At 51.5% G+C, this 11,741-nt stretch overlaps 1 protein-coding gene and 1 non-coding gene across 9 annotated transcripts in view; one reads left to right on the top strand and one right to left on the bottom strand.

The window, feature by feature from the left end:
• Positions 1-149: 149 nt before the first annotated feature.
• The window catches only part of LOC105463978 (coenzyme Q4), a 20,275-nt gene continuing 8,683 nt past the window's right edge, over positions 150-11,741 (bottom strand). For 2 of the 8 annotated variants that reach the window (XR_011612878.1, XR_011612879.1), the window contains 2 exons: positions 9,371-10,419; positions 8,785-8,803 (listed from right to left, as the gene is read on the bottom strand). Coding sequence is in view for 3 of the 8 variants with exons in the window: in XM_011711525.2 (XP_011709827.2) it covers positions 7,999-8,170; positions 8,710-8,803; positions 9,371-9,500 (396 nt within the window). In the remaining 5 variants the exon portion in view is untranslated. Of the gene's footprint in view, positions 993-7,570; positions 8,171-8,709; positions 8,804-9,365; positions 10,420-11,741 lie in introns of those variants that run through there. The other 6 variants (XM_011711525.2, XM_071078407.1, XR_011612880.1 and 3 more) reach the window with 6 other exon arrangements.
• Positions 373-465, top strand: TRNAR-UCU (transfer RNA arginine (anticodon UCU)). Its single transcript has 2 exons — positions 373-409; positions 430-465. It is a non-coding gene; the product is annotated as a tRNA-Arg (tRNA).

The raw sequence follows: 11,741 nt of genomic DNA, 5'->3' as shown, positions 1-11,741 counted from the left end.
GGCGCCGCCCGGCCCCAGCCCGCCCTGCGCGCGCAACGGCTTCGGGCGGCGCCGCCGCGCGGCAAGCTGGGAGTTGTAGTCCACGCCGCCCCGCCCCACCCGGCCGAGGAGACCCCCGAGTCGACCCCCGAGTCCGCGAGGAGACAGGCGGACTTCACCCCGGCCCTTCCTCCCCGCCGACCTGGGCCCTTACCCACTGCTGTCCCCAGCGCCCGGATGTAGGAAGAGCACCCCAATCCATACCACAGCCGAAAACCCGAAGCACGCGCTCGGGCCCCGGCCGAGTTCAGCAAACACCCAGCACCACACCTAGAAGCTCGCTAAGAGGGCGATTTCAGGCAGAGGTGAGCGGGGCGGCTGCACTCCGCAGCCGGCTCTGTGGCGCAATGGATAGCGCATTGGACTTCTAGCTTGAGCTTTAGTGTGGTCATTCAAAGGTTGTGGGTTCGAGTCCCACCAGAGTCGAATTTTGATGGCTCCTACTCCCTGACTTCCACCTGCGTGTTTTGAGGACTCCAGGACCTATATAATAAAGTTCATAAAGAAAATCATAAATCACACCCAACTTTGCTGCGACACAGCCATAAACCTGGTGTCCGGGTGACTAAGAGGAATCCTTTCTCATATCATGGTGTCTTGTACGCAGCCTGGCACACCTGTTGGCACAAAGGACACGGATTTGGAGGCCCTTAGTTAACTTCACCATCTATGATCTCTGGTCCCTGCAGTAAATCAGTTAACACACAAACCTATGCCCTTATTTGTCATGCCACCTGCAGAGCCATAGGCAAGTGGCCAGATTCTTGGCCCTGTTGGGGCTCTTGGCCTCTGAAAAATTGGTTTCTCGTTAACCATGTCGGGCATCCACAATTGCCACTTGGAATAGATCCCTCGGAGGCTGAGGCAGAATTGCTTGAACCTGGGAGACGGAGGTTGCAGTAAGCCGAGATTGTGCCACGCACTCCAGCCTGGGCAACAGAGCAAGTCTCCGTCTGAAAAAAAAAAAAAAAAAAAGACATTCTGGCACTGGCGTGGTAGCTCAAGCTTGTAATCCCAGCACTTTGAGAGGCGGAGGCAGGAGGATCACTTCAGCCAGGAGTTCAAGACCAGCCTGGGCAACATAGTGAGACCCTGCCTCTACAGAAAAAAAAAAAAAAAAAAAAAAAATTAGCCAGGTAGCTCTGGCTTGTACTCCCAGCTACTCAGGAAGCTGAGGTGGGAGGATTGCTTGAGCTCTGGAACTTGGGGTTGCAGCGAGCTGTGACTGCACCACTGCACTTCACCCTGGGCAACAAAGTAAGACTGTGTCTCAAAAAATGAAAATAAGCTGGGCACAGTGGCTCATGCCTGTAATCCCAGTACTTTGGGAGGCTAAGGTGGGCAGATCACATGAGGTCAGGAGTTCAAGACCAGCTGGCCAACATGGCGAAACCCTGTCTCTATTAAAAATACAAAAATTAGCCGGGTGTGGTGGTGCACGTCTGTAGTCCCAGCTACTTGGGGACTGAGGCAAGAGAATCACTGAGAAGCAGAGGTTGCAGTGAGCCGAGACTGTGCCACTGCATTCCAGCCTGAGCAACAGAGCAGCGAGAGCCTGTCTCAAAAAAAAAAAATTATAATAATAAAATAAGGATGAAATTTTGGTCTGATAAGGATTGGGACCTATTTCTTCTGGAATACAGGGTGCATCCTTTTGGGGACTTGGGTAAATTCCAGCACCACATTCTTCATGGGTATCACCATCAGGAGGCAGAATGTGCAGTGGTATGGGCATGGGCATGGAGTTCAACTTCTCAGCTGAAAGGTCAAGATTCATTTTCTTCATATATATAAAAATTGGGACATACTAATTCATAATACCTCACAGGGTCGGTGTGGAGATTTGTGGGGAGTATTGGGGTTTTTTTTTTTTTCCTTTGAGACAGAGTCTTGCTCTGTCACCCAGGCTGGAGTGCAGTGGCACGATCTCCACTCACTGCAAGCTCCACCTCCCGGGTTCACACCATTCTCCTGCCCCAGCCTCCCAAGTAGCTGGGACTACAGGCACCCACCACCACACCCGGCTAAGTTTTTTGCATTTTTTTTAGTAGAGACAGGGTTTCACCGTGTTAGCCAGGATGGTCTTGATCTCCTGACCTTGTGATCGGCCTGCCTCAGCCTCCCAAAGTGCTGGGATTACAGGTGTGAGCCACCGCGCCCAGCCAGGGTTTTGTTTTTGAGACAGGAAGACAGGAAGACAGGATCTGGCTCCATCACCCAGGCTGGAGTGCAGTGGTGCGATCATAGCTCACTGCAGCCTCAACTTCTTGGGCTCAACGGATTCTCCCCGCCTCAGCCTGGGACTACAGGCACGTACCACCACATCCGGCTTGTGGGGAGCATTTGCAGTAGTGCTTTACATGTTTATAATTGTGGCTTATAGACTCATTAAGCATGAAGTACATACAACATCAAGATCTAGACAGGAAGATTATCTCTGTTTTCACAGGGCTTGGCAAATAACAGCAGCTCAATAAACATTTCTTTTTGTTTGTTGGTTGGTTTTTTTGAGACAGAGTCTTGCTGTGTGGCCAGGCTGGAGTGCAGTGGCACGATCTCAGCTCACTGCAACCTCTGCCTCCCGGGTTCAAGCGATTCTCCTGCCTCAGACTCCCGAGTAGCTGGGACTACAGGCTTGCTCCACCAAGCCCACGCCCAGCTAATTTTTGTATTTTTAGTAGAGACGGGATTTCACCATGTTGGCCAGGATGGTCTCGAGCTCTCTCTTTTTTTTTTTTTGAGACAGAGTCTCGCTCTGTCGCCCAGGCTGGAGTGCAGTAGCGCGATCTCGGCTCACTGCAAGCTCCGCCTCCCGGGGTTCATGCCATTCTCCTGCCTCAGCCTCCCTAGCAGCTGGGACTACAGGCGCCCGCCACCATGTCTGGCTAATTTTTGTATTTTTAGTAGAGACGGGATTTCACTGTGTTAGCCAGGATGGTCTCAATCTCCTGACCTCGTGATTCGCCCTCCTCGGTCTCCCAAAGTGTTGGGATTACAGGCATGAGCCACTGCACCTGGCCAACATTTCTTGAACGAATGAAAGGAAGAATGAATTGGAGGCTCTGACCTTATCCACATCGGGATCCGTGAGTATAAACATGAGTACTTCCACATCAACTACTGAGGTCATATACGAGTGGGCAGGTGAGAGTTAGCAGGAGGGTGCTGGTGACCAGCCATCTGCTCTCCTTCAGTCAGGCTTGTCACACTGGAGAAACCAAAGCAGTACCACCGGACATTGGGTCAGGCCTGAGGGGGAGAAGCAAGAGGGAGAGCAACAGAGAGAACAGGACAGCCTGCCTTTCAGTTGCTTACAGTCTAGCTGGCCACACAGAGGGCAGGTGGGAGTGAGATGGAATAGGTTGTCCCTCACTCAGTGCTCACTGTGCTGGTGTCACATTCATCACAGTACTGGCATTAAAATTTTTTAATTTTTTGAGACAGGGTCTTATTTGTATCATCCAGACAATCACAGCTCACTGCAGCCTTGACCTCCTGGGCTCAGGTGCTCCTGCTACCTCAGTCTCCTGGGTAGCTAGGGCTACAGGTATGCACCACCACATCGGGCTCATTTTTTTGTATTTTTAGTAGAGACGACGTTTCATCATGTTGTTCAGGCTAGTCTGGAACTTTTGAGCTCAAGTGATCTGCCTCCCCCAGGCCTCCCAAAGTGCTGGGACTCCAGGCATGAGTCACCACCTCCAGCTCTACCAATAAAATAATTTCAGAGTGGTGAGCGCTCTAAAGAAAATAAGGGTAGGGTGCGGTGGCTCACATCTGGAATCCCAGCACATTGAGAGGTCAAGGCAAGAAGATGGCTTGAGGCCAGGAGTTCAAGACCGGCCCAGCCAGCATAGCAAGACCCTGTCTCTACAAAAAAAAAAAAAAAAATTAAAACAAACAAACCAAAAAAAACACAGCCGGGCCCGGTGGCTCACACCTGTAATCCCAGCACTTTGGGAGGCTGAGGCAGGGGGATCACGAGGTCAGGAGTTTGAGACCAGCCTGACCAACATAGTGAAACCACATTTTTATTAACAATTAAAAAAAAAAAAATTAGCCAGGCATGGTAGCAGGCACCTGTAATCCCAGCTACTCAGGAGTCTGAGGCAGGGGAATTGCCTGAACCCAGGAGGCGGAGGTTGCAGTGAGCTGAGATCGTGCTGTTGCACTCCAGCCTGGGCAACAGAGTGAGACTCCATCTGCCAAAAGAAAGAAAGAAAGAGGCCGGGCACGGTGGCTCATGCTTGTAATCCCAGCACTTTGGGAGGCCGAGGCGGGCGGATCATGAGGTCAGGAGATCGAGACCATCCTGGCGAACATGGTGAAACCCCGTCTCTACTAAAAATACAAAAAATTAGCCGGGCGTGGTGGCGGGCGCCTGTAGTCCCAGCTACTCGGGAGGCTGAGGCGGGAGAATGGCATAAACCCGGGAGGCGGAGCTTGCAGTGAGCCGAGATCGCGCCACTGCATTCCAGCCTAGGCGACAGAGCGAGACTCCGTCTCAAAAAAAAAAACAAAAAACAAACAAACAAAAAAACACTTGGCTGGGCATGGTGGCTCATGCATGTCATCCTAGCACTTTGGGATGCCAAGGCGGGCAGATCACCTGAGGTCAGGATTTCGAGACCAGTCTGGCCAACATGGTAAAAACCCATCTCTACTAAAAATAAAAATTAGCTGGGCGTGGTGGCACGCCCTTGTAATCCCAGCTACTTGGGAGGCTGAGGCAGGAGAATCACTTGAACCTGGGAAACGGAGGTTGCAGTGAGCCTAGATCACGCCATTGCACTCCAGCCTGGGTGACAGAGCGACTCTGTCTCAAAAAAAAAAAAAAAAAAATTAGCTAGGCGTGGTGGCACGCATCCATAGGCCCAGCTACTAGGGAGGCTAAAACAGAAGGATCCTGGAGCCCAGGGGGTCGAAACTGTAGTGAGCCGTGATCGTGGCACTGCACTCCAGCCTGGGTGACAGAATGAGACCCCATCTCAAAAAATAAATAAGTAAATAATAAACAGATGATAGCATGAAGAGAAGGGGAGGGGGACTAGGGACTGCTTTAGATGGCTGAGAAGCCCAGGAAGGCATCTCTGAGGTGACATGTGAGCAGAGATGTGAATGACAAGGAGCTCACCATGTAACAACCTGGGGATGGTGCTGTTCCAAAAGGCAGGAAGAAGCCTGGTGTGTTCAGGGAGCAGGATGAAGGCAAGCATGGTTTACTGAGATGGGAGACTGGAACTTTCTAAGCAGAAGTTAATAGGGCCTCACTGGTGATTACCTATAGCCAGTTTGACTTTACTCCAATCATGAGCTGGTAACACAAATGCCACCCTATGCTCAGGAGACCAGACTCCATTCCCAGCTAAGCCTGATGCTTTGTGTCCATCTCACGAGTGCTATAAAGGCCCAGGGTTGTCCAGGCACTGCTTGCCTAGAGCAGGTGAGCTACCCAGCTGGGCAGTGAAGGCCATCGGTCTGACCTCCACTGCCACCCTGGCACTGTTGACTTTGGTGAGCTGCAGTGGGGGTGTCTAGGACCCTGGGAAACTGCAGAAACAGCTGGCAGGTCTGCAGAGACTGGTGAAGTATGGGGACTCACTAGCATGGCCTCCTTTTCCCGCAGAGATTCAAGAAGCTCAGAACAAGGTTTCCCTCCTGAAAAGTCCGTGGTTCTGAGGTGGGCCTCCAGCCTCTCCTGCCCTTCCTCTGCTATTGGGATCCCTGAACCAGACGTGGTACACACAGGGAAGGCTGGGGCCCTGGTATGGCAGTGCTGAGCAGGTCTTCGGACAACCCGTGGTTCCAACCCCAGCTCTACTCCTACTGCCTCATTAGTAAAACACAAGTAAAATACCACCTCCCTCCTTGGGTGGTGACCTTGAGGTGTCAATGCGATAATGCATCTCAAGTGCATGGTACTGCCTGACATATAGTACGGTTAGAAACTGATCATAGATAGGGAAACTGAGGCACTGGTAAACGTACCAGGGGGCCTGTGGCCTGTGTTTTAGTTACTCCAAGCAATTCTCTGCCTGCCTCTGGGCCATCAATCACCTATTCAAGCAATGAGGAATTGGCCTGAAAAATGCTAAAGCCTCTTCCACCTTAGGGCTTCTCTGGTTCTAAATCCCAAGCTAGGGCCACCCACTCTTCTAATACCTTTCATCCAGCCGGTCCTTGTTCCTTGGCTCTTACCCAAGGAAAATGCCTTTTTGCCACTCCAAAATGAACTGCAGCCTTTTGTGCTTATGAACACAGTAAGAAAACAGCTCCTGATTGGCTGGAAACAGTGGTTCACATCTGTATTATTTGGAAGGCCAAGGGCGGGAGAATCACTTGAGCCCAGGAGTTAAAGCAGCCTGTGCAACATAGAGACCTCAATTCTACAAAAAATTAAAATTAGTTGGGCGGCCAGGCATGGTGGCTCATGCCTGTAATCCCAGCACTTCGGGAGGCCGAGGTGGCCGGATCACGAGGTCAGGTGTTCAAGACCAGCCTGGCCAACATGGTGAAGCCTCGTCTCTACCAAAAAATACAAAAATTAGCTGGGCAGGATGGCATGCTCCTATAGTCCCAGCTCCTGGGAGGGCTGAGATGGGAGAATTGCTTGAACCTGGGACACAGAGGTTGCAGTGAGCTGAGATCACACCACTGCACTCCAGCCTGGGCAAAAAGAGCGAGACCCTGTCTCAAAAATAAATAATTAAAAAATTAGTTGGGCATAGTGGTGTCTACCTGTGGCCTCAGCTACTGGGGAGGCTGAGATGAAGACTGCTTGGGCCCAGGAATTGAGGATGCAGTGAGCCATGATTATGCCACGCACTCCAGCCTACATGACAGGGCAAGAACTTCTCTCAAAAAAAAAAAAAAAAAACACAAAAAAACAAAAAACCCCATCTCCTGCTCCTTGGGTCCTTTCTCTGAAGTCCATCTTCTGAATGTCCTCTCAGAAACCCCCACAGTAGTCCTAGGGGGTGAGCGCCTTAGGATTCCACTTTTCTTGAGATGAAATGGGGACTCAGAGAGGGGAAGGGACTTGCCCTAAGTCCTCTGCTGGAAAACAGGGAGGAGTTGGCCGGGTGTGGTGGCTCATGCCTGTCATCCCAGCACTTTGGGAGGCCAAGGTGGGCGGATCACGAGGTCAAGAGATCAAGACCATCCCGGCCAACATGGTGAAACCCCATCTCTAAAAATAAAAAAATTAGCTGGGTATGGTGGCACGCGCTTGTAGCCCCAGCTATTCCGGAAGCTGAGGAAGGAGAATCATTTGAACCTGGGAGACGGAGGTTGCAGTGAGCCGAGATCTCACCATTGCACTCCAGCCTGGCGACAGAGCAAGACTCCATCTCAAAAAAAAAAAAAACAGGGAGGAGCAGGGAATTTGAATCCACGTCCACCCAACTTCAGCCAGAGGAGAGGGGACAAGCAGCTAAAGCCCAGGCTGGGAGGGGAACTTCTGCGCTAGTGCTTGGAAGTCGCAAGAGTGCCAAAGTCAGGGGCATCCCTGGGGGAAAGGACAAGCAGACACTTGACCTGATGGGAGCCTTTATTCACACACTCGCCTCCCCCCTCCACTTCTCTCTTCTCGGGCTTTTGGAATTGGGTGTAGCCCTCACTCCCGTGAGGACACCCAGCCTGGCCTCCAGCAAACCTGGCTGGTTGGAAGGAGTCGCAACAGGAGTGCTGCGACATCCCAGCATGAGCCCAGACGACTGATACTGTTCACGCATGGTTCTCCTTGGACGGCTGCTGGTCCCCCTGGGAGTGCCACTGTACTGCTTGCTCCCTGTGGGGTTCATCCTCAGGGCCACTCAGCAGTGGCTATGATAAATTATGATAAATGTTGTCCAAGGGTCAGTGTTCAAAGAAGAGGAACAAAGGTAGTCAAGGGAGCCCTCTGCCCCCAAGGGAAGCAGTAGATGGGGGAGGTAGGCCAGGCCCCGCTGGCTCAGGAACTCAGGCCAAGCCCTGGATATGCACGGGTGGTGCCGTAATGCCCAGCTCCTCCCGTAGAGCCCTCAGGGACTGCTCCCAGCGCCGCTCATAGTACAGGTTGAGGACACACGGGGCTCTGCGCCCGTTCTGAACGGCCCATGGGATCAACTCCGAGACCAGCACTTGCAGGCTCCTGTGGGGCAGCAGAGGAAAAAGAAAACATCAAGTCCCTGGGGGCCAGGCACTCGACTGCTCAGCACTTGTGCATTTTCTCAGTTCATCCTCACAAAGACCTCGGAAGGAGGTAGTTATTATCCCTGCTTTTCAGATGAGGCAACAGAGCTCAGTGAGGTGGAATCTCAAACCCAAAGCCACTCATCTTGAACATGTTGAAGCTCAGGTTTAAATCATAGCTCCCCCACTCCAGAATCTAACACCAACTTAACAGAATCTAACACCACTGACGCTCATCATTCTGACCATGCACTTAGGCCTGGCCCAAGAGACCCCAGAGTCCTGTGAAACTTATAGGCTTTATTTGCTCACCTGAAGACCCTTGCCCCAGGCCAGTTTCACATCTCTGCTCTATTCTTTCTACCCTTACTTCCTGGAGAACTGGAAGGGGCAGGGCCGGCACCCGTGTGCTCTTCCTACTTCTAGGAGCCCTTGTTCCTCTGAGTTCTGTCCTGACACCACCCTCAACCCTGACCCAGCCGCCACTTGAAAACTTACTGAGCACTGAGTTGGATCGGTCCAAAGAGAGCACCCAGGATGCACATGGGCAGGCCAGTCTGGACAGCCTCAAACCATTTCACCACGATCTCCCCTGGGGGTGAGGGATGGGTTGGGAAGTGAACAAGCTATCTGAAGGAAAGGCCAGTGGTGTTCACAGCAGGGCAAAGAGAGGCAACTGTTCCTCCCTAATCTCTACCAGGGTCAGCTGTGCCCAGTCCTGGCCTGTGCTGGGCCCTAGGGCACTTGGCTTGGAGTACGGGAGAGGGCCCAAGAGTGAAGAGAAGGGAATAAGGGATGGAAAGGAAGCCTGGGGTCACAGCGCAGAGGATCCCATGACCCCATAAACCAGGCTAAACACTCCAGGATGGTTCCTGCAGGCCTTAGGGAGCTACTGAGGTTTCAGAGCAGGGAGGCAGCTAAAGCCCAAAAGACACCAGCCCATCTTGAAGATGGGCTGCTGCTACACTAGTGCAGGAGCCCTGAGGGCCAGTGGGAGGGAGAAGGGGGACATGTGGCAAAGATGCTACTAAGATGTTCAGGTAAAACAGAAATTGAGGCACCAAGCCAGGTGATGCAGAGGGTGGTGGAGATAGGCAAGCCCTGCTCTGGCCCTGAAGCCACCCCAGGGAGACAGGCTGTCAGGGTTGGGGGCACTCACCCAGGATGTTAGTGGGCATTCCCAGCAGGGTGTGAAGCATGTCGTGCACCTCCCGGTATCGCTGAATCACATACGCTAGCTCCTCATCATCCACGAAGCGGGTGGGTGCTCGGGTGTCTGGGGAGACCCTCTGACAACCATAAGCCCCCCTTAGAACCCTTCCTGATGGTTCTCAGGGCCCGATTTGCCAGTCTGTCTCTGACACTGTCACAACTCTCACCAAACTCATACCCTACCAGAAAACTCTGGCGACTAGCCGGGGGCCGAGGCTCATGCCTGTAAATCCCAGCACTTTGGGAGGCTAAGGTGGGCACATCACCTGAGATCAGGAGTTCAAGACCAACCTGACCAATACAGGGAAACTCTGTCTCTACTAAAAAATACAAAAATTAGCTGGGTGTGGTGGTGCACACCTATAGTCCCAGCTACTCGGGAGGCTAAGACAGGAGAGTCACTTGAACCTAGGAGGCGGAGGTTGTAGTGAGCCGAGATTGCACCACTGCACACTCCAGCCTGGGTGACAGAGACTCTGTCTTGAAAAAAAAAAAAAAAATTAGTCGGGTGTGGTGGCGTGTGCCTATAGTCCTAGCTACTCAGGAGGCTGGGACAGGAAAATTGTTTGAGCCCAGGAGTTTGAGGTTACAGGGAGCTATGACTATACCACTGCACTCAAGCAAGACATTGTCTCTAAAAATAAAAAATGAAGCCCCAAAAACCCTGATCCTAGCACAAGCTGCTCCCAGCTTGGGGTGCTCTCTCCCACTACCCCTATCTTCGCTGTGATAACTCCTACTTATCCTTCATGACCTGGGTTAAGTGTCCCCTGTCCCCCATCCCTTCCCCCCACCACAGAGAGGCCGCCCCTAACCTACAGACCAAGTGGGTTCATGTTATGGTCTCTGGAAGCATCATTCACCTCTTAGTGGCACTCAGAATAATTGTACCTTGATGTTTAGTGCATGTGAGTATTAATGTCTCCTAGACTTGCACTGTCCAGTATGGCAGCCGCTTGCCACATGTGGCCAAGAAAGGTGTCCAAGTGAGATGTGCTGAATATATAAAATACACACAAGACTTCAAATACTTAGTATGAAAAAAATGTACAAATCTCAATAATTTAAAAATATTGATTACTTGTTGAAATAATACTTTGGATATATCGGGCTAAACAAGATGCATATTTAAAATCAATTATAGCCAGGCACAGTGGCTCATGGTTATAATCCCAGCATTTTGGGAGGCCGAGGTGGGCGGATCACCTGAGGAGTTCAAGGCCAGCCTGACCAATATGGTGAAACTCCATCTCTACTAAAAATACAAAAATTAGCCAAGCATGGGGGCAGGCATCTGTAATCCCAGGTACTTGGGAGGCTGAGACAGGAGAATTGCTTGATCCCAGAAGGCGGAGGTTGCAGTGAGCTGAGATGGCTCCACTGCACTCCAGCCTGGGCAACAGAGTGAGACTCCATCTCAAAAAAACAAACAAACAAAAAATTAATTCCACCTTAATTTTAATAGCAAAATTTAATTTTAGTAGCAAAAAAATTAATTTTTTTGCTATTAAAGTAGCTGTCAGAATATTAAACATTACCTACGTGCTCACATTTATTTTTTTAGTCTTGCTCTGTTGCCCAGGCTGGAGTGCAGTGGCGTGATCTCGGCTCACTGCAAGCTCCGCTTCCCAGGTTCAGGCTATTCTCCTGCCTCAGCCTCCCAAGTAGCTGGAACTACAGGCGCCTGCCACCACGCCCAGCTAATTTTTTGTATTTTTTAGTAGAGATGGGGTTTCATCATGTTAGCCAGGGTAGTCTCGATCTCCTGACCTTGTGATCCCAAAGTGCTAGGATTACAGGCGTGAGCCACTGCGCCCGGCCTATTTTTTTTATTTGTCTTTTTTTTTTTTTTTTTTTTTTTGAGACGGAGTCTTGCTCTGTCGCCCAGGCTGGAGTGCAGTGGCCGGATCTCAACTCACTGCAAGCTCTGCCTCCCAGGTTCACGCCATTCTCCTGCCTCAGCCTCCCGAGTAACTGGGACTACAGGCGCCCGCCACCTCACCCGGCTAGTTTTTTGTACTTTTTAGTAGAGACGGGGTTTCACCGTGTTCGCCAGGATGGTCTCGATCTCCTGACCTCATGATCCACCCGTCTGTAATCCCTGTGCTGGGATTACAGGTTTGAGCCACCGCGCCCGGCCTTTTTGTTTGTTTTCTGAGACAGAGTCTCGCTCTGTTGCCCAGGATGGAGTGCTGTGGTGCAATCTCAGCTCACTGCAACCTCCTCCTCCTCCTCTCGGATTCAAGCAATTCTTCTGCCTCAGCCTCCTGAGTAGCTGGGATTACAGGCACGTGCCACCACACCCAGCTGTTTTCTTT

The sequence above is a fragment of the Macaca nemestrina genome, chromosome 14 (assembly GCF_043159975.1).
Source record: "Macaca nemestrina isolate mMacNem1 chromosome 14, mMacNem.hap1, whole genome shotgun sequence".
In the NCBI taxonomy this organism is placed as follows: domain Eukaryota; kingdom Metazoa; phylum Chordata; class Mammalia; order Primates; family Cercopithecidae; genus Macaca; species Macaca nemestrina.
Note: the sequence above shows the minus strand (reverse complement) of the source record. Positions and strands in the feature narration are given on the sequence as shown.